Source organism: Prunus avium, chromosome 1, assembly GCF_965620075.1.
Source record: "Prunus avium chromosome 1, drPruAviu1.hap1.1, whole genome shotgun sequence".
Taxonomy (NCBI): domain Eukaryota; kingdom Viridiplantae; phylum Streptophyta; class Magnoliopsida; order Rosales; family Rosaceae; genus Prunus; species Prunus avium.
The window spans coordinates 14368671-14389483 of record NC_142284.1 but is presented as its reverse complement, the minus strand read 5'-3'; the positions used below and the strand labels follow the sequence as shown (position 1 = coordinate 14389483).

Sequence of the window (20813 nt, the reverse complement as noted above, 5' to 3'; positions counted from 1 at the left end):
CTATTTGGTATCAGAAGTGGTGTATACAACCCCAACTTCCTCGATGGTTTTGGGTGTTGCAAACATGCAACCTCGAATAAAACGAGAAACATCAACATGCATCCGAGGCCAATAAACATAACGTTGTAGATTGTGGAGGGTTTTGTTAACTCCAAAGTGACCTGCACATCTAGAAGTATGAGCCTCCCTAATCCATTGCAATCGGTCTCCATTGTTAGGGATGCATAGTTGTTTTACCTTGAACATTAAGCCATCCTTCATCTCAAATTGGCATGGCTTCCCACGTTGTAGCTTATCAAAGAACATTTTGAATTCTGGATCACTGTCATAACTTGTTATGTACTCGGAAAGTACCATAGGTTGGAGTTGCATAGCCACCAATAAAGCGGAATGTCCTGGAGGTCTAGACAACATATCTGCCAACTTGTTTGTAACCACTTTCTTGTACTTGATAATGATGTTGAATTGTTGCAAGTAGGACATCCACTTTATGTGTCGAGCTTGCTGCAACTTGGACTGTGTCTGTAAGTACTACAAAGGCTTGTGGTCTGAGTGCACTATCACTTCCTTACCTAATAGGTAGCATCTCCAATGTTTCACACACTCATGTAAGGCAAACAATTCCTTATCATAGGTAGGATAATTTTGCATTGTAGCATTGAATATCTCAAAATAATACTCAACTGGCTTCCCATCTTGCTTCAAAATGCCACCCAAGGCGTAATTACTCACATCCGTTTCTACCTTAAATGATCTTTGCAAATTGGGCAAAGCTAAAACTGGAGCTTCTAAGATATTCTTTTTGAGCAATCTGAAGGTATCTTCATGTTTATCTAACCATTCAAACTTTCTTCCTACCTTAGTCAATTTAAATAATGACCCAGAAATTTGAGAAAAATGGCGGATAAACTTACGTAGATACTGACAAGCTCCCATAAAGCTGCGTACTTCAGTTACTATACAAGGTCTAGGCCAATCTGTAATAGCCTGCACCTTGGACGTATCAACTTTCAATTCTTTATCACCAACTACAAAACCAAGATACACTAGAGAACTCTTCCAAAACTCGCATTTCTTCATATTCAGTCGTAACTGATATTGCCTTAATGTCTCCAACACTTTCTCAACATGAAGCAAATGTTCTTCCCAAGTAAGCCTAAACACCAAGATATTGTCCAATTAAACAATGACAAAATCATCAATGTATGAATGAAGTACCTCATTCATGAGACGCATAAATGTTGCCGGAGCTTTGCATAAACCAAACGACATCACTAGCCACTCGAAGAGGCCCTGTTTGGTTTTGAATGCGGTTTTCCATGTATCTTCTTCCTTGATTCTGACTTGATGATAACCAGACTTCAAATCTAGTTTGGTGAACCATCGAGCTGACTGTAATTGATCCATTAAATCATCTATCCTCGGTAATGGATACCAATTTTTAATAGTGATTTTGTTGAGCGCCCGAAAATCAATACACATACACCAACTGCCATCTTTCTTTGGGACCAACAATACTGGGGATCCATAAGGTGAGCATCTTGACTTCAATACTCCTTGCTCTAGGAGCTCTTTGACTTGTCTCTTTATTTCTTCGCTCTGTTGTACTGTATGACAATACATACCCAAATTAGGCAATGGAGATTCTCCAATGAGTTGTATCTCATGCTCTGCTGGGCGCTATGGTGGTAAGCCTTCAACATTCTCAAACAAGTATGAGAATTGCAATTGTAACTTCTCCATATCAAGTTTCTATCTAGGAGTAAGCATCATAGTAGATAACACATATGTAGATGAGGTGTTTTCTCGTGGTCGAACCACCAATAGGACGAACTTCCCACAAGCATTCACCATCCTTTTAGCTTGATTAGCACTAATCAAACTACTCAAGGAAACTTTGTTGGCATGAATGAAGTAATTTACTCCATCCTTTAGAAATCTATACTTTTGATGTCGTCGATAGAACATTGCATCATGATCCCACAAGTATGGACTACCAAAAATTACTTGGCATACATCCAATGGTACTACCTCACAAGTTACTTCGTCAATGTATTCTCTAGTAATTGCAAACTTGAAAGTACATTGTCGAGTAATTTGTGACTCAACATCTTTCTGTATCCATCCCAACGGGTATGGGTTAGGATGAGGAGTGGTTGTTAACCACAACCTCCAGACTAATGCATTTGAAATGAGATTCTTTTGGCTTCCCGGATCAATTATAGTGTCTATCAAATTGTGCTTTACCTGTATACGAACATTAAACAAGTCTTCACGACCTTCTGGATGAACAAGCTTTTGGGTTATGAGAGTCAACTTCGTGTCGGGTTGCACCATTTCTGGAATCTCCACAGTCTTGTTAGCATTCAATGCTCTTTTAAGATCTTTTCGGTTACTTCTTTTCTCTTTTTCTTTCTCCCTAAGCTCAAGATGAAGAATGTAACATGTTTCTTTACTATGACCTGGCTTGTTGCAATGCTCACAGTTTGTCTGCTTCTTTCCAGAACTTTGCTCCCTATTTTTACTACTGCTACTCCCAACTTAAAATTTCCTTGAATCCTTCTTGTCCTCCTTTTTGTCCACTTTCTTGTTCTTTGATTCAATGGCAATTGCCATTACTATTGCCTCTTCAAAGTCTTCAACCTTGAACAATCGCAACTCTTTGCGAATATACACTTGCAAGCCCCCAATAAACTTCATAAGGAGTTCATGGTCTTCCAAGTCTAGGTCCAACAACATAGCCTGATTTTGAAACTCGGCTCCATAATCTTGTACCGACTGTCCAAAACTCTGCCTCAAATGCTGCCACTTGAACCATCTATCCTCTCGAAGCCAACAGGGTAAAACTACTTTCTTATGGCTCGCTTAAACTTTTTCCACGTCATAGTCGTTATACTATAACGTTTGTTATAAGCCTTCCACCATGTCAAAGCATGCTTGGTCAACTTTAACGTTGCAAAGTTGATCCTCTGATGGTTATTATACTCATAAATAGTATAATAAGTTTCTAACTGGTCAATCCAATTATTCAACTTCTCGGTATTGATCTCACCATCATACACTGGAATATCAATCTTAACATCCATTTTAAGACCATTCATAGAAGTTTTGGACTTACTAGCTTTATCAACATCCGATTCCTTCTCTTGGCTTTGATCTGCACCAAACTCCTCTGCCGACTCCTCTTCCTCATCGAAATCTTCCTCTTCACTAAATTGCACCCTTTTCTTAACTTTGGATGTTTTAGTTCTTGAGGTCTTCCTCCTGGAATCTTTGGGAATCTCATCTTGCGATTTGTGTGCAAGATCCTCCACGAACTTTGCCATCATCAGGGTCATTTTCTCCATTTGTTGTGCCAATGACGCATTCTTAGCATCAGTTCCTTCTCCTTCTGCCATTGCTTTCTTCTACTTTTGTCTAAGGGCTTTTTCTGAAATTAACGGTCCAACAAGTTCTTCACCCGAAACCTCGATTTGTTTGCGAGTTGAGACCATAAACCACAGGCTACAGCAGAATCTGTTTGCTCTGATACCACTTGATCAAGGGTTTCTTGTGGAACTCTTAATCAAGAATAATAAGGAACACAATGATTATGGAGAATGGAATAGAATCGAATGAAAACTGATTGATTAATTCATTCTAACATTCAATTTATATACAAAATGAGTTTTCTAAAAATGGAAAACTAAAAATAACAATTGATTTTAAACCTTACATCATGTATGGTTTAAAAAGTTTAATTGATATAAACCTTTAAGTTTGAGCGATTTCAAATCCATTAGGTTTGAACTGCAAACTTTTAATAGGTTTATAATAATTAAATAAAATGATAATTAAGTAACATAATATGATATGGATTTAATATCATATTGTATTACGTATGGAAGATCCACCTGGATCAAACCAAAATAGCTAACATGCAAGCCTTAATGGTGATCAATCATTCAAATTAGCATATTAACTTATAACCATAATGAATAAGAACAAAAATCATAATTGAAACTTGGAAACTAATCAAACTTGAAAACTAAGAAAAGAATTTACATTACAAAGAAAATTAAAGTAGAACTCGGAAAAACTTAAAGGAAAATTTAGTAAAACGATTTTGTTACAACAATTGACAACTTGAAAGGAAAACTAAGAGATTTTGAGGGAGAGAATGGAGGGGAGCTCTAGAGAGGTGTTTAAGAGCTCCCCCCTTGGGGTGTGTTTACAAGCTTGGAGAAACTCACTATTTATAGGCCTAGGGGAAGTGAAAATCTGAATTAAGTATTGCTTCTACCTACAACACTCACTTCACCAACTTACAACACTTAATTCACCAACTTTACCTAACACACAATTGCATTTGAAAACAATTCCTCTTGTCTTTAAGCTTAGTGTTGCAGCTCCCACTTCATCTTTTTTTACTTCATTTGGCTGCTGCAAAACTCCACTCCAATTATAAGTATTGAATATGTTTCACCTAACCTTCCCACAATCAATAACACTTCATCATGCATATGTCATGCATGACAATGCATTGCAGTCTTCTTTTAGGCTCGTTTTGGGCTTGTTACTCCATTCATAAAATTCTGGAAAAATATGGATCTTGAAGATCTTTGTCTTATCTTTCCAAGCATATGCATCCCAGCTCAAGAAACAATCCGAAAGACCTTTAAATGTCATTTTTGGCCCAGTAACGCAGATGCTGCCGATTTTTTACCTTAACCTGCTAAAACTTGTATAACTTTCTCTAGAAGACTTGGAATCATAAACTGTAAAATTCTCCAGAAACTAGACTTTCGCAGATTTCCAATGATATATGGCTCATTATCTGGTTCTTCTTGAGCAAGTACAGTCCAATCCGTGAAGTTGACTGATCTGCAAACACCATTTTGAACTTGTCTCCAAAATGCATTTAATGAGTCTCAAAGCTTATTACGCAGAAACAAACACAAAAGAAATTAAAAGCACAAGTTTAACTAAAAAAACCAAATCATAAGTTAGAAGTGTATAAAATGATATGTAATTATGCACCGATCATTTGACAGAACCTAACGGCATGACCAAATTGATGTATAAGGTGTAACATGAAGGACCAAAAATGTCAGAAAAAACATAAGGGACCAGAAGTGATAATTTGACAAACCTCAGGGACCATTTGTGATAAAAACCCTTTTTCTTTTTTAAGTACTACAAACCCACCCAGCCCCAAGTTACAAATTTTCCCTCCATCTTATTTTGGTTAGGATTATTATTTATAGAGAGAATAGAGTAGAGTACTAAATTATATAATAGTAGAATTGTAAATACTTTTATGATACATCTCAGATACACTGCGTTCATTTATAAACATAATGCACTCACTCATTTCTTCTTAGCAGTAGTGACTCCAACCACACCTTTAAATACGTCGTTATACCTAGCCTATAGGCCCATAACAAAGTCTTCAACTTCTCTATAAATTTTGCTTTCACTTTCACCTAGTGCTCCATTCCCATTTACAACATATAAGCATTTTTGTGATATTTTTTATTATTATTATCACATGCTAAAGTTATTTGATAATAAATACCGTTAAAACTCTCTTTTCTTTTCATCTATATTTTCTCTTGTCAATCGGTCTCTAATTCTCTCTATCTTAGATGATAGATTTCTCTTTGTGTTGAGAGAGGTCTTGTAAGATGAAATCATGACTCTGTCCAATTACGAATTCAGGATTTGAAAACTTCTTGGGCTAAATTTACCTTAAGGATGGAAATTTCAGTAGTGAGAGGAAAAAGATAAACGCATAAAAAGAGAGGATAAACAAAGAAAAACAAGAGAAAACCGAAAAATAAAAAAAAAGAAATAGGAATAAAAAGAGAGAGAACATGGGTATTGCAAATTTTAAAAAAACAAATGTATGGGGCTAGGGAGAGAGAGAGAGAGAGAGAGAGAGAGAGAGAGAGAGAGAGAGTACATAGGTATTGACAATTAAAAAAGAACAATCAGCATGGGCTATAACCCATATAGCCCAATAGTTGTATTCGTCCCTTACTCCGTCACTCAATTACTCAAAAAAATTTGTAGCACCTGGTATATTGATATTTTGTGGGCCTAGTATATTGATATTTTGTAGCACCTAGTATATTGATATTTTGTGCATGTATTCGATAGCACCTAATATATTTATTTATTTATTTGGTACCTAATAGCCCCTAGTATATTTATATAGTTGTAGGCTCAGGTGGGAACTTCTTTTTGTAAACCTCTTCTTGCGGCTCCTTCTTCCTTCCTTCCGCCATTAATTATTTTTTGAATAATAACTACAACCCCAAATACCCAAAAGCTCATAACTCCACCCAAAAACTAGATTAAAGAAAATTTTGTTTTCATTTGTGCAAAATATTACAACCCAAAATCTCATAACTCCATTTCTCAACTTTTCCGTCATCGAGTGTTGCCTTTTATATCAAAACCCTTTCCAGTCGCGCATTCATTCCTTCGTCCTCCCTAATTGAGTGTTGCCTGTGATATCAAAGAATCATCAGCGGTTTGTCCAAAATTAGCGGTCCCGACATCTGCATTTCTGAACTTCTCCCAAATTGACTTCTTATCTTTCAAAGAATCATCAGCCAGTTATGTGGTAAGTTAATTGCAATGAATTCAAAATTTAAGAACTCTAAGATTATATTCTATCTTCCAATCTGTTGTAACTCTTCCTCTCATAAATTTTATCGCCAATTGTTTTATAAAAAAGATTATATTCTATCTAATTTTTTTATTGTACTTTTAGAACCCTTAATAAACCGGATGTTTTAGAACCCTAATAGAATATTAGAAGCAATGGAGTTTATGTATATGGGTGTGTTTTTATCATAGTGTGAGTAGCATCGATATGGGTACGTGTTGATCATATTGTGAGTATTATGAACATGGGTATCAGATTACTTATCTTGCTAATAGGTGGGTAGTATGGATATGGATATCCGTTTTGTATCTTGCTAATAGATGAGTAGTATGGATTTGGGTATCATATTAGCATCTTAATGTGTTGATTGTAGTATGAGCAGTATTGATATGGGTATCAAATTCTATATCTTTGCATTACTTTTTGTTCTCCTTTAGTATCCTGGCATGAAGACAACTATGCTAACTTCAATGTATAGTGATATTGCCATCTATATCTCCCTAAAAGGGTCATTCATAGTGCCATGAATTCATCCTAACTGTTTAGTATTTGCCTTTTCTATAGAGAAGCGTTGTTGACTAGCTAAAATCTGGCTTGGAAAGTATTTGCCTTTCCACTGATCATTTCGGAACTCATTTATATCTGAAGGTACCATACATATTAGATATTTAATATGTGTGTGTACCTTTAGATGTTTCACACTCTATTGAAAGATATATTTGTGCATCCACTCCATCATGCATGTGTGCATTCTCAAGAATTTTTGTATTTATGTATTACATTCTAATGACCTTTTGTGGATGATTGAAAATCTAGTTTGTCAGGTTTGAGAAACAAGTGCAGTGTATATATACACTATAGTTTATAAAAATATATTTGATTAGGTGGATGTCTATTTTAGGACTAATGGTAGTTTGGAAAATTTGGTAATAACTTTTAGATTTGATGCCTAGAGAGAGTGTCTAGAAAGAGAAGATGAAGATGAGGAGGCTCATAAGGCAGAGGATGTTGTAGAAAATGAGAAGGGAGAGGTGGAATATATACCCCCGAGATAAACTGGGATGATTTTGCATTGGTTTGTGTGACCTTTGTTAACTTTCTTGAAAACCCTTGTAGAAAGGGGAAAATTTCAATTGAAGAGGATGATGTCGATGATGATAAGAATCCTGTTGATGATGTCATTGTAATTGAGGTCCAGAAAATTTCTGATGAGGCCATGCATAATGCATTCATTCTTGTTAAAGCTTGCTATAGACTTGTTGCAGATATGTTGCAATATATAGTTGTGTGATTGTGGGTGAAGGAATTGTTGAACTACCTGGATCGTTGAGTTTTTAATTTTCTTGGTAAGAAGTACAATTTTTTGCGCTTGTGAGGTATTGCGAACCGTGTGAACATACATGCAAAATTGTTATGATCACAGTGAAATGTGAATTTATTAGCCATTCTTTTGAAATTCACTGGTAAATTCACAAGGTTGCTTGAGGCTTAATAAGAAATAGCTTGAGAAATCAAAGAAAATATTTTGGGTTTATAAACATTAAAATAAGCATGACTGCGCTGGGTGAACTAGTGGTTCGTGTTTCTTTACCCGTTGGCCACTTTACAAAAGAAGTGCATATCTATTGAAAAGAAAGGATTCCTATTTGTAATTAGAAACTTGAAATGAATTCGTATTTCAAGAAAGTCAAAACAGTTCTTACATTTTCATGAAATTCACTGCTAACAACACTACCAACATATCTGTAATGGTTTTCACTATATGGATTATGTCAGCATATGTTTTAAGTTCCTTGGCATCAGGCAAAGCGTTGGGTTGTTGAAGGTGAGATTCACTTAGCATGTTGGCTGCAGTCACCCATTCATATCCACTTGTTGCATTCCTAAAAGAACACAAATTAATGTGCAAACAACCAATTAAAAATACCCGCAAGTGCACGAATCTAATGAAGTATAGATTATGTAAGTACGGGGTCGATCCCACGAAGAACTTGTCGGCTTCTTATAAGTTCTAATTTGAGTACGTAAAGAACATTTAATTGACACACCAGAAATGCACAAATGCAAAATGGGAAACTAAAAATGAGTAAAGAAATGAAACAACACAAGAAACCAAAGAAAAACAGAAACAGCACTTTCTATCACCCTTTTATCACCTATTTAGCACCTATGAACAGTGCCGTGAACAGTGAAAATGAACAGTGCGACCTGTCGTGAACAGTGACGACCGGTCATTTTTGGACAGATTCATATGCGACCGGTCGCCTTAACAGTAACGACCGGTCGTTTTTGGGCAGATTCGTTTCTCTGTTTTTCCAGTTTCGACCTCTGTCCAGTGTTTTGCCTATAACTTTCCAACCGTTTATCCAAATGTCACGTTCTTTATACGGTTGGATTTAGCACTCAAAAACGAAGAACACAGGGCAGACCAAATGTCAAAAAGAGTTACAGAAATAAACAGAAATCAAATAAGAAAACACACAATGTTTCAAACACACACACAACACAATTTTGGGGGGGGGTTTGGTTTGGTTCAAGTGACCTATTTCTATTGCATGAAAGTAAATGAACTTTGAAATTAAATTGAGAATGGCAGAGATGAATTATCAAAATGTGAAAGTACCAAGTCACAAACACTAGGGTTTCGGAATCCACGCTAAACAATTCTACCCATGTTCATGGATACTCAAGTCATGAACTCTAAACGTATTGATGAAGATGTTCGCAATCAAGAACATGGGTCGTGGCTCAAGACGCATTGATTCTCTCTAATATACGTAAAGTGCATGGTTCGTGCTACAATACTTGTGCCCTCCCCATAACCGAACCTAGGTATGGTTCGTACTTCGATTCAATTACAAGGAAAACCCATTAAGTTCAAAGAGAATATGAACATCACAAGAATCCTAATAGCATGGTGTTTACATTAGGTATTCAAGAAACCAATTCACATGGATGGTTCTTACTCCATCCATTTATTGCTTAGGAAAACATGAAGATACACATAATCCCAACAACCTCAAGAAGCATGCTTTCAAAGGTAATCAATCAAGGAAAACACACATCAAGGATAGATTAATTTGGTGAATTGGAATTCATCAATTGTTGTCAAGAAACCAATTCACATGATGCTCACTTAAACAAGTTCAATCATTTGTTGCTAATTAGAAATTATGTTCTTGGTTATCTTACACAACTTCTCAACTTTAGCTACATGCATACAACCTAAGGTGATTAAGCAAAGGAAGCAAACACATATCATAAGATTCAATTAGTGAATGGGGTTCATCAACAACATCTAGAAATTCATACACTCAAAGCATCAAAACAATAAGGTATTCATGTTTAGGGCTTCAACCTAAGCCCTAGCAAAATAAGAAGTTACATTGAAACTAAGAAAATACAAGAAACAAATAAAATGAAAGAAACTAAGAACAAAGAGGAGAAGGAGAATGCATCTTCAACCCCTTGGATCCTTGCCTCAAGGCTCCCCAAGGTTCTCTTCAATTGTTATGCCATTCTCCCCCCCCCCCCTTCTCCAAAAACCTCTTTTCTTCCTCTTGCTCCCTAGCTTCCAAAACCTGCTCTCCAATGTGTAGTATGATAGATGAATCAAATCCCCCACGTTCTATATTGTAGAATGAAGGAATTGTCATCAGCTTTGCAGATTGCACATTCTTCTTCCTTTAGCCCATGATTTCCAGCTCACTTTTAATATAAAAAACTCCACCTTTTGTTAAAGCTTCAAACTTTGTCCCTTTGCCATGATGAAGCTTTGTCATTGAAAATATGCTCTTTGCCTCTGAAAATATCTCTTAATCAAGGTAATTTCTTGTTACCAAGTGTTTTGGTAACAAGAAGAATCAAGATAACAATATGGAGGTAAAAGCTGGAGCACTTCGGATTTCCAGAGCTGTGGTAACATGCTGGATTGGTTGGATAGGCAATACTTGTCCAATGGAGCTCAAATTTGGATATGTTGTAGTTAACATCCATTGGAACAAGTTTCATGAAGATCTTCACCTCATCCGAGCACCAGAGCATGTTGATCCCAGGCCAAGAAGTTGACCTACGAAAATGAACAAAAACAGAATTTATAACCAATAATGCATTTTTAGCTCATTTTCATTCTAACCAAGGTAAAATCTAAGAAAATACAAAAAGGAAGTAAAAAGCTATAAAATGTCAAGAACTAACTCAAAATAATAGGTGAATAACATGAAAAATCATGTGTAAAAATGAACCGAACACCACTGCACTTAGTAGCTCCCTAAAAATAACCTGAATACAACATAATACATTACATTTTTCAGTTTGGAAAGAACTTTTCTTTGGAGACCAAACACTTACACATGAGGTGAAGCACTTCCAATATGGTTTACTGAGACTCCTTTCAGATTTGGAAATGAACATAACCATCGCAGCATTGCAGTTAACACCTCTTTAGCTGAGTGTTGGCTGAAGAAGTCGACATTGCCCAAAATGAAATGTCTAGATTGCATGTCCCGACTATATCCATAGAAGACTGGGGAAAGAAAATAAAATAAGTTTAAATACAAAACATAAACAAAAATAAGAATGGGTTTCGGTTTCTTTATCCTTTAAACATTGAGAGTCGAGACGACTGCATTGGGGGTTGATCAACACATCTTCACAAGCATAACCGCATATAGTATTAGCATTAACTTTTCTTTTCTCTTTTTTGGTTAGAAGTATTAGCATTAACTTGGTTTTTGAAGACGGCACATTTAATTCCCATCCCATGTTATTCTGTTCTAATAGCATAAAAACACATACACACACACACATATATATATATATATATATATATATAGTATTAAAAGTCTCTCGTACGAAAATGCTGATTCCATAATACTCTCTTTGCCCATACCATTTTAAATCAATTTTGAAGTGAAAAGAAATAGTTAATTGCAAGAGATGCCAGATGGCGGCGTCCCCTGCTGACACGTGGAAGTGGATGGGATGTTTGGCTCTCCTTGTGCTGGCACATGTCACATTTGTTATATTTTAATCATTTTTTGTTGTAAAGTTGTTTAAAATATTAAAATAAATGGAAAAAATACAAGAACAAAAAAATACATACGTATTTCTCAACACCAATACTTCGTATCCCAAATCCAAAAAGTGGTTTACAATTAAAATTAAAATTTGGAGGTCATCCCTAAATGTGAATGATGCAAATGAAAACATAACTACACTTTGTAAAACCTAAGCTATTGTTTGTTTGATCGCATAAGGACCAAATCGAAATTTGGGAATTTTTTGAATTATAATCGATTTTTAAATCAATTTTGAAGTAAAAAGAAATAATTAATTGGATGAGAAAAATAGAAAACAAAACAATACATACGTACTTCTCATCACCAATACATTGTATTTCAAATTCAATTTTGAAATAATTAATAAAAGCAAGGACTGTACAGACTAGGGATATAAATTAAAATATTTTCTCATACATACATAAAAAAAAATATTTAAAACGCTGCCCAAGGCATCTGAAAGTTGTTTGAAATAGAGGAGTTTATTTAACCTTCAGTATCATTATCACTCATTTTCAATGAAGAAAAAAAACCTTCAATATTATACATGAACTGATTGCAAGAGTATCACAAACACTTGTCGAACATTTAAAACCACGCAAATAGGTATTACTAGCTACTCAAACTCAGGGTCCGTTAATTAAACATGTGCATAAATTCCCATGCCATACTTGGCTGAGTACATTCATTGTTCTGGTTCCCCTGAGTAGGCACCTTCGGTATCAATATCGTTAATTTTCAACCCAAAAAAAAAACCTATCATACATGAACCAATTACATAAGTGTCACAAACGCTTGTTGAATATTCAACAACAACGCCAATAGGTATCCCTATCTACTCAAACGCAAGGTTTGTGCATTAAATCAAACTCCTACATAAATGCATGTGTCATACTTCGTTGAGTACCTTCACTGTTCTGCGTTCTCTGAATAGGCTGCATATTTTCAGTAATTGGAGCACCAATGTCTGTGGAGTGGGCTTTTGACTATTCTTAGAGTTGGGTTCTGTTAAGCTCATAATTTCATACATATACATGCCCTATTTACTTACTTCTTTTGCTTAGTTTCCTAGATTTCTATGTTATTTGCCTCCCTTTGTATGTTTTGTAGGCAAATAGAGCAAGAGAGCATAATTCATGCAATTCAAGCATGTTAAGGCCTAATTTGGATGAATGGATGAAGAGCTTAAAAGACAAACTCATTTTGGCTACAGCCCCCTGCCAGTCCAGTTCTGTAGGTCATATTGCAAGCTTTGTTTCAGCAACCTACACAGCTCGGATGAGGCAGCATTCTTCATGAAAGTTGTTCCAATGGGTGTGTACTATAACATATCCAAAATTCAACCCCATTGGATAAATATGGAGTCTGTTACCTAGCAAACACAGAGCCATGCTCAGGATGGATTTTATCAGCGCGCAAAATGAGTTAGCAATTTGTTTTGGCCTTAACTTCCTCCTCCGACCTTGGATTGGCCCAAATGATATATGGATGGAAAGAAGACATTCTGAACTTCAAGTTTGAGTGCTTAAAGTCTTAATTTGCTTAAGGGAAGCCCAATTCGTAAGCCCTTGAAGTTTCTGGTCATGCTGACCTCAGGATGAGCTATTGTTTCTGGTTGGAAGCTTGGTCATGGTGAGCTAGGCATGAGCTATTGAGCTGGTTGGAAGCTTGGTCATGGTGACATGAAGATGAGCTAGGGCTGCTGGTGGGATTTATTGGTGAAGTGCATCAACCAATTCAAATTTTCTAATACAAGTGCATCAACCAATTCATATTTTCTAATACAAGTGTTGTATGCATTAGCCATATCAAATTCAGATTTTCACTTCCCCTAGGCCTATAAATAGGGATGTTCTCTAAGCTTGTAAACACACCCCAAGGGGGGGAGCTCTCAAACACTTCTCTAGAGCTCCCTTCCCTTCTCTCCCTCAAATTTCTCTTAATTTTGCTTTCTAGTTCTCAATTCTAGCTTTCCTTTTGCTTCTTAGTTGTAATTTTTCTTTGTTATGTAAATTATTTTCTTAAGTTTTCAAGTTGAATTAGTTTCCAAGTTTCAATTATGGTTTTTGTTCTTATTCATTATGCTTATAAGTTAATATGCTAGTTTGAATGATTGATCACCATTTAGGCTTGCATGTTAGCTATCTTAGTTTGAATTAAGAGTATACACCATGCTTTAATTCGAATTGAACTATGAATAGGAAGAGTATGTATGGACATTCGACAACAGGGATTAGATACATGCTTGGTTGTTTAAATTATTCTTCTATGCTTAATGGGTTCCTAATGCTTAATTTTAGGTTAGACAACAAATGATCAAATTAGGGAATTAGGAACACAAGGTTATGACCACACACCATGGCTTAACCATACTTTAGCTAGAATCAATCCATTAATCTAATTGAACTTGGGAACTTATTTGCTTGAGTTACTTTCTTATTTTCTTTTTCCCTTCTTTCATGTTCTTTGTTTTTGTTTCTGTTTTGTATAGGGAAAATGAATTGGATCATTCAATCACCAATCCTCGTGGGATCGACCTCGCACTTACATATGCTATACTACCAAACGGCTCGTGCACTTGCGAGTATCACAAGTTGAGGATGCAACTGAATCCATTTTGGTGCAGCTGTATCTACGCAACAGGTTCCCAGTGGGAATGGGCTTACAATTCCTTCTTGACCTAGGATGCCAAACCTGTATAAATGCAAGGCTTCTTTTCACTCTTCTTCACATCGCAAACTTAACTTCTCTACTTTCTAGCTTGAGAGAGATCTTGGAGAATTTGTATAGCTTATCGAAGAGAGGAGTCAACGTGCATCCCAAGGTAAGTCGAGCAAATATATTTCATTTTCTTCGTCTTTTTTTTTTTTCCAGCCGAGGACCAGTAGGGGGAAGCCAAGCCCGGCTGGTTGTCTTTGTGACATGCGACGACTTGTAGTGGGTTGTAGCTGTGGTGGAGTAGGTGCTCGCAGGTGGACCAGCTGCTGCCTATCATCGTATGTCGGGGCTAAAGCGTGTTGGGCCTCATGCGTTGCGGGCCACATCCGCTGGGCGAGTATCGGGAGGAAGTTGGTGGTCTGCCATCTGCCCAGGATGTTGAGAGATGGAAGCAGAACGGTCTAGATTTTGATGATCTTCCTGCATAAGAGAAGGAGTGTTCTGCCGAACCCTCTCGAAGAGGAAGGTTGATGTTAAGTCTTCAAGAAATAGAGTTACGACTTCGCGGGCGAAGGATGTATCTCTGTTGAGGAAGAAACCAAGGCTCCCTTCTGCTGAGAATACGTAAGTAGGAGCTGCTCCCATTTCATCTGCTAGGGTTAAGTACTTGGTCGGCGCAGACAGCAAGAGGGCTGGTGGTATGCAAAACACTCGGGACGTTCCACTCAAGCCTCTGACAAGCTTGGAAACCGTGATCTGCTCCATGAAGTGGTCCGCTCGCGAACTAGTTCACCTCCTGAGAGGCAAAGAGATGCCGGTATTCCTCTCTGAAATTCGAGTCGTCTGCACGAGTCAAGGGATGGAGATCGAACTGGGAGGTCTGCTCATCCGCCCCACCATAACGATCTAGCTGTTGAGTCACAAGCAATCAAGCGTGGAGTTGATTCAGCGTCGTTGACTCTTTTAGAGGTGGGGATGGCGGCGGCTAAGAAGGCAAGAGAGTCATCTGCCAAGGCGGGTTCCTTCGCAATGTCAGTGACTGATCCCAAGGTACACAAGTCCAGCCCTGCAGGGGATGCAGGCGTGTCTGATCTGCTAATGACAAACTTCCTGTCAAGCCCGTTTACTTGCTTTAAGTTGGCTGATCATATCCATAAGGCTAACGATCTTGATACCTTTCAAGTATTTCCTTGGAGAAACAAAGGGAAGCGACAGTTCATTTGCTTCAAAAAAAGTGTAGTTTTAGTTGTTGAGACTATCCGAAACTTGTTTACTATTGCCTCTTCTTCTGCTTAACTCAGTGAGTTAGAGAAGAAGAACGCCGAATTAACTAGCAAGCTCTCGGCCGAGCAGATCCATTATGAAAAGAAGACGTATGAACTGAGGGTGATGATATCTGAGCTGAAGAGTTCCTTTGCTAAAAAAGATCTGAACTTAGCTCTTCGGCTCCTGACTTGGTTAGTCAAAAATATGCCTTCTTCCGTCATGAGCTCAAGAATGCTAACATCTCCTTCAGTTATGACAAGCTTCTGGCTAGATTTGGAGCCCATCACAATATTTATGAGAAATCCAAGCTTGAAACTATCAGAGATACGTACAAGCTGGGTTACTGGGATTGCACAAATGGGACTGCTCCCTTCTACGCCATTAGAGATGGAGACATCGAGGCACTCTGCCCTGATTTGCTCCTTGTTCAAAGGAAGGAATATAAAGAGTGGATCACCGAAGAGGCAGTAGTCGAAGAGGATGGAGCAAAGGATGACGCAGCTAATGAGATGGTGGCAGATGTCGCAGAGCAAGCAGGTGGAGTTGTTGAAAGTGTGGCTAATCAGGTGAATGCCTAAGAGATTGCAGATCAAGGATCTCCTGCTGGCGTCTTGTTTTGGTCGATTCAGCTACACCAAAATGGATTCAGCTGCATCCTTAACTTGTGATACTCGCAAGTGCACGAGCCATTTGGTAGTATAGCATATGTAAGTGCGAGGTCGATCCCACGAGGATTGGTGATTGAATGATCCAATTCAGTTTCCCTGCACAAAACAGAAATGAAAAAGAAAGGAAATAAATAAAACAAGAAAGAAAGAAAAGAAATTAACTCAAGCAAATAAGTTCCCAAGTTCAATTTAGATTAACAAATTGATTCTAGCTAAAGTATAATTAAGCCATGGTGTCTGGCCCTAACCTTGTATTCATAATTCCCTAATTTGATCATCTGTTGTCTAACCTAAAATTAAGCATTAGGAATCCATTAAGCATAGAAGAATATTAACAACTAAGTATGTATCTAATCCAGATTGTCAAATTCTATACACACTCTTCCTATTCATAGTTCAATTCGAATTAAAGCATATATATATATATATATAATTTCATGTGTTAATATATTAATTTAGGAAGAAAAAAAAAGGAGGTAAGTAGAAAAGCTTCAATCGACTGGAGATAGAAAAGGCAAGAAGTGCCTTAAGTTTATTACAATAAGGCCCCGTTTGGTTCACCGAACGAATTTGAGGGAAAATTATTTTCCATGTCATTTCCTAAGGGATGGAGAATGGAAGATTCCCTTCCCACATTTGGTAATGCTGGGAAAGTAACTGCGAGATATAACTTTATTTCCTTTTCCATGTTTGTTTTGAGTAGGAATGGAAAACAAAGTTTGTATAAATTTTCAATTATACCCATATTAAATCAAATAAAAAAATAATGCACTTAATGAGATATTATAATTCTAAATTGTTAATGGGGACAAAATGGTTATGAAAAATGTTTATTTAATATTGGCTTATTTTCCCAAACTTTCCCATGAGGAGGGAAAACAAAACCCAAGTTGGGAGGATGACTTCACTTTCCCCTTTACTTTCCCCCTTACTTTCCCATGGGCCAGGCAACGATTTCTCATGCCTATACTTACCAAACATGGAAAAGCAATAGATTTCTCATCCCCAAATTTCCTTTCCTATAAACCAAATGGGGCCTAAAGGGATAAAAAAAAAATACATACACTTGTGTGTTTTCTTATTTTTCAAAACACTCCAAGTGAAACGAGGTGGTTTCACTTTAAGTTTTTATTTTAAACACTACGTCGTTTCATTACAATAAACCTATAAAAAAAAAAAAAAAAAACACACGAGTCGTCTTCCTCGCAGAGCTGCAGCCAATTTGCAGACTCGCAAAATTTCTTCCGGTTCAGAGTGTCCAGATCTGGCGCGCCTTGCTCCGCCTTGCGACGCCTCCTCACGCCTTCCCCGCTCTAAACGTGCAACTCGCAAAACTTTTGGCAATGAAATTTCGTTCAGTTCGACCAAAAAAATCGTGAATTGCTTGCTCTGCCTTAGGAGCTGGTCGATGATGACGAAAATTATGGCCAAAAGAGCTCAAGGGCTCACGCTTCTCCAAAGGGGTAATCCTTCTTCTCTCTATTCTGTGTTTGGGCTCGTCTTTTTCAGAAGCCAGTTTTGCTCTTTTGCTGTCAATCGTTGTCATACTGTTAGTGTTAAGGAAACCATTGATTTGGAGGATTTGGTAAAAACGCATTGTAAATCTGGTAATCTTGGGTTAGATGAAGCACTGGGTCACTTCGATTCCGTAATTCAAATGAAACCCATTCCCTCGATTTGGGCTATTGATCATTTGCTTGGGGCAATATCCAAGATGAATCAGTGTTCCATTGTAGTTTCTATCTATAAACAGATGCTGGCTTGTGTTGGCTTACACCCGGAAGTCAGTACACTGACTGTTGTTATCAATTGCTTGTGCCGTATGAATCGGGTGGACTTGGGTTTCTCTGTTTTAGCCACTATCCTTAAACATGGTCTTCAGCCCAATGCTATACTTTGAATACTTTGCTTCATGGGATTTGCAAGTACAGGTCGCTCTCTGAGGCAATGGAGTTGTTCCAGAAAATAGAAGAGAAAGGATTAGCATGCAGTGAAATCACTTACGCTACTATAATTAATGGGTTGTGCAGAGCTGGAAAAACATGTATGGCGCTTGAGATACTCGAGCAAATGTATGAAGACGGAAGGTTTAAGCCTGACCCTCAATGCTATAATCCAATCATTGACCGCTTATGCAAAGAAAGAAGAATAGATGAGGCGCTGACCCTATTTCGAGATATGATCAACAAAAGTGTTGCGCCGGACATTGTCAGTTACACTTCATTAATTTATGGATTATGCAACGTGGGTCTTTGGACACGAGCACTTGCTCTGTTTGAAATAATGAATAAGAAAGGCAGAAAGCCTGATGTTGTCACTTTTACTTCCATAATTTCTGCAGCATGCAAGTCTGGTAAGTGGGAAGAAGCTGTGCGGCTATTTAGAAACATGATTGATTGTGGCGCCTTCCCTAATATTGTTACATTCAGTTCTGTGTTGGATGCTTTGTGCAAGGAAGGGAAGACAGCAGAGGCACTTAACCTTGTGGAAGAAATGTTCCTTAGAGGTGTAAAGCCTAATGTCGTCACCTACAACTCCTTAATTAATAGCCTCTGCCATTCCGCGCAATGGAAAGAAGCCACAAGGTTGTTTAATAGAATGCTGGATGAAGGAATTGCACCAGATGTTGTAACCTTTACCACTGTAATACATGCTCTTTGCAAGGAGAGACGGACCGAGGAAGCGCTCTCCGTGTTAGAGCTAATATCCCAAAGAGGTATGAGGCTTAACATTTTCACTTACAACTCTCTAATTTATGGCATGTGCCGTACAGATCAATGGGCTGAAGCCACAAGGTTGTTTGATGAAATGGTAGTTCAGGGAGTCTTACCTGATATCATAACTTTGACAATACTTTTGGATGCTGTCTTCCAAGGAGGGATGCCAGAAGAGGCTTATAAAGTAGTTGAGGCCAAAGTTAAATATGGTATGGAGCTGAGCAAAATAACTTGCAGTATGCTAATTGCTGATTATTGTTTTCGTGGCAAAATGGATAAGGCAAAGAAGGTCATTGATTTAATGGTGATAAAAGATAATGTCCCTGATATTGCTTCTTGCTATAAGGCCTTGGTCAATCGCTAAATGCAAGCTAAAAGAATAGGTGAAGCTTTGAGGCTCGTTGAGGAAATGATCGAAAAAGGGGTGATGCTTGATGTGGAAACCCTAAAAACTTTGAGAGGTTTGCGTCCTAAAAAGGCATGTTGTATCTGCAGAATAGTTCCCCATGAGACCGCCAGAACTAGTTAAATCTTTTAACTGCTAATTATGTCATTGGATTCTAAACTTGTATGACTAAGCAATATTAGTGTCACGCCCCGAATTTCCCACAACAATTAATCTGCGAATTTAAACAGAACAACCAACAATCCGGGACGCGAAGCTCGGAACCTTCAACAAAAGTACCTAGAAATTTAAACTTTTCTTTCTTGATACAACACCACTGTTCCGAACCACAATGTCAATAATGACTCAACTCTTCTGAGTCAAATATTACATTACAAACTCACAACATAAATGAACAATCATCATTTTACATAATATGCTCCTCAGAGCTTATTTCACACAGCGGAAGTCTAACACTCACCAACACTCTCACACCACACTTTACAGTCTGTGGATCCACCAATGAGCCTCCTGCTCCTCACCTTAATTCTCCTGCTCACCGTCTCTACCACCTGCAGGATTTTCCCCTACACCATTGAATAGTGCACCGGGTTCACCACAGAACAACCCGGTAAGCTTTCTAAAGCTCGTATGAGTAAACCACGTCCACAGTATAATATGTCAATTTCACATAATATACAAACACATGCACTTTCATTAGCACACCACAATCCTTGTATAACCAAGGTAATCATAATCATCAATATCATCACAATCACAATTCTTTTATTTTATTTAAAGAACTGTTTCGATCACCACCTGTGACCACACCAAAACTCTTTATTTCAAAGTAGTTTTCACACGTCAATTGTTTGACAGATAGAAGAGAGAATACTATGAACCTCTAATCTATAACACTACAAAACACCATAGTAGTGTTCACTCATGATTACACACCAGTCATGAGTACTAGATGGCGCCAGACTAGAGCTCTAACTGTTCTTGGGTCTTGCTCCCTAGGGTAATTTATCCCTCATTATTTGCCACGAGAATGCCCACCTGACAAACTCAGAAGGGATTCAAGGTATTCTCACCTAAATCCATCAACACCAAAACACCAACACCAAAACAATATAAAATGTAGTTTCACATTAAACATTGTTTTATAGCCAAATACACCAATCACAGCAATATATATTTATTATATATATTTATGTGGTTATTCACGAATGAATTTCCACCATACATCCACAACATATGTTATATGGTTAAACACCAAAATCTCTAATAAAAAGTATTAATTCAAAACAAAATAGGTTTCACTTACCTCATGAACCGTTGATGAACAAGTTCATGTGTTTTAAACCAATTAAACATTTTATAAAATCACAACCAACATGTTAA

At 37.4% G+C, this 20813-nt stretch overlaps 1 protein-coding gene and 1 pseudogene across 1 annotated transcript; one reads left to right on the top strand and one right to left on the bottom strand.

Annotated features, from left to right (window-relative positions):
- LOC148297388 (uncharacterized) lies at nucleotides 1-483 on the bottom strand. Its single transcript, XM_088246745.1, has one exon. It carries the CDS (start codon nucleotides 481-483, stop codon nucleotides 1-3), a length of 483 nt encoding a protein of 160 aa, XP_088102871.1.
- A 16996-nt stretch (nucleotides 484-17479) lies between these two features.
- On the top strand, nucleotides 17480-19610 carry LOC110774382 (uncharacterized; annotated as a pseudogene).
- The last annotated feature ends 1203 nt before the right edge of the window (nucleotides 19611-20813 follow it).

What these genes read in the sequence shown, in the direction of transcription:
- LOC148297388 (XM_088246745.1), bottom strand. Translation starts at nt 483, where the DNA reads ATGTCCTACTTGCAACAATTCAACATCATTATCAAGTACAAGAAAGTG.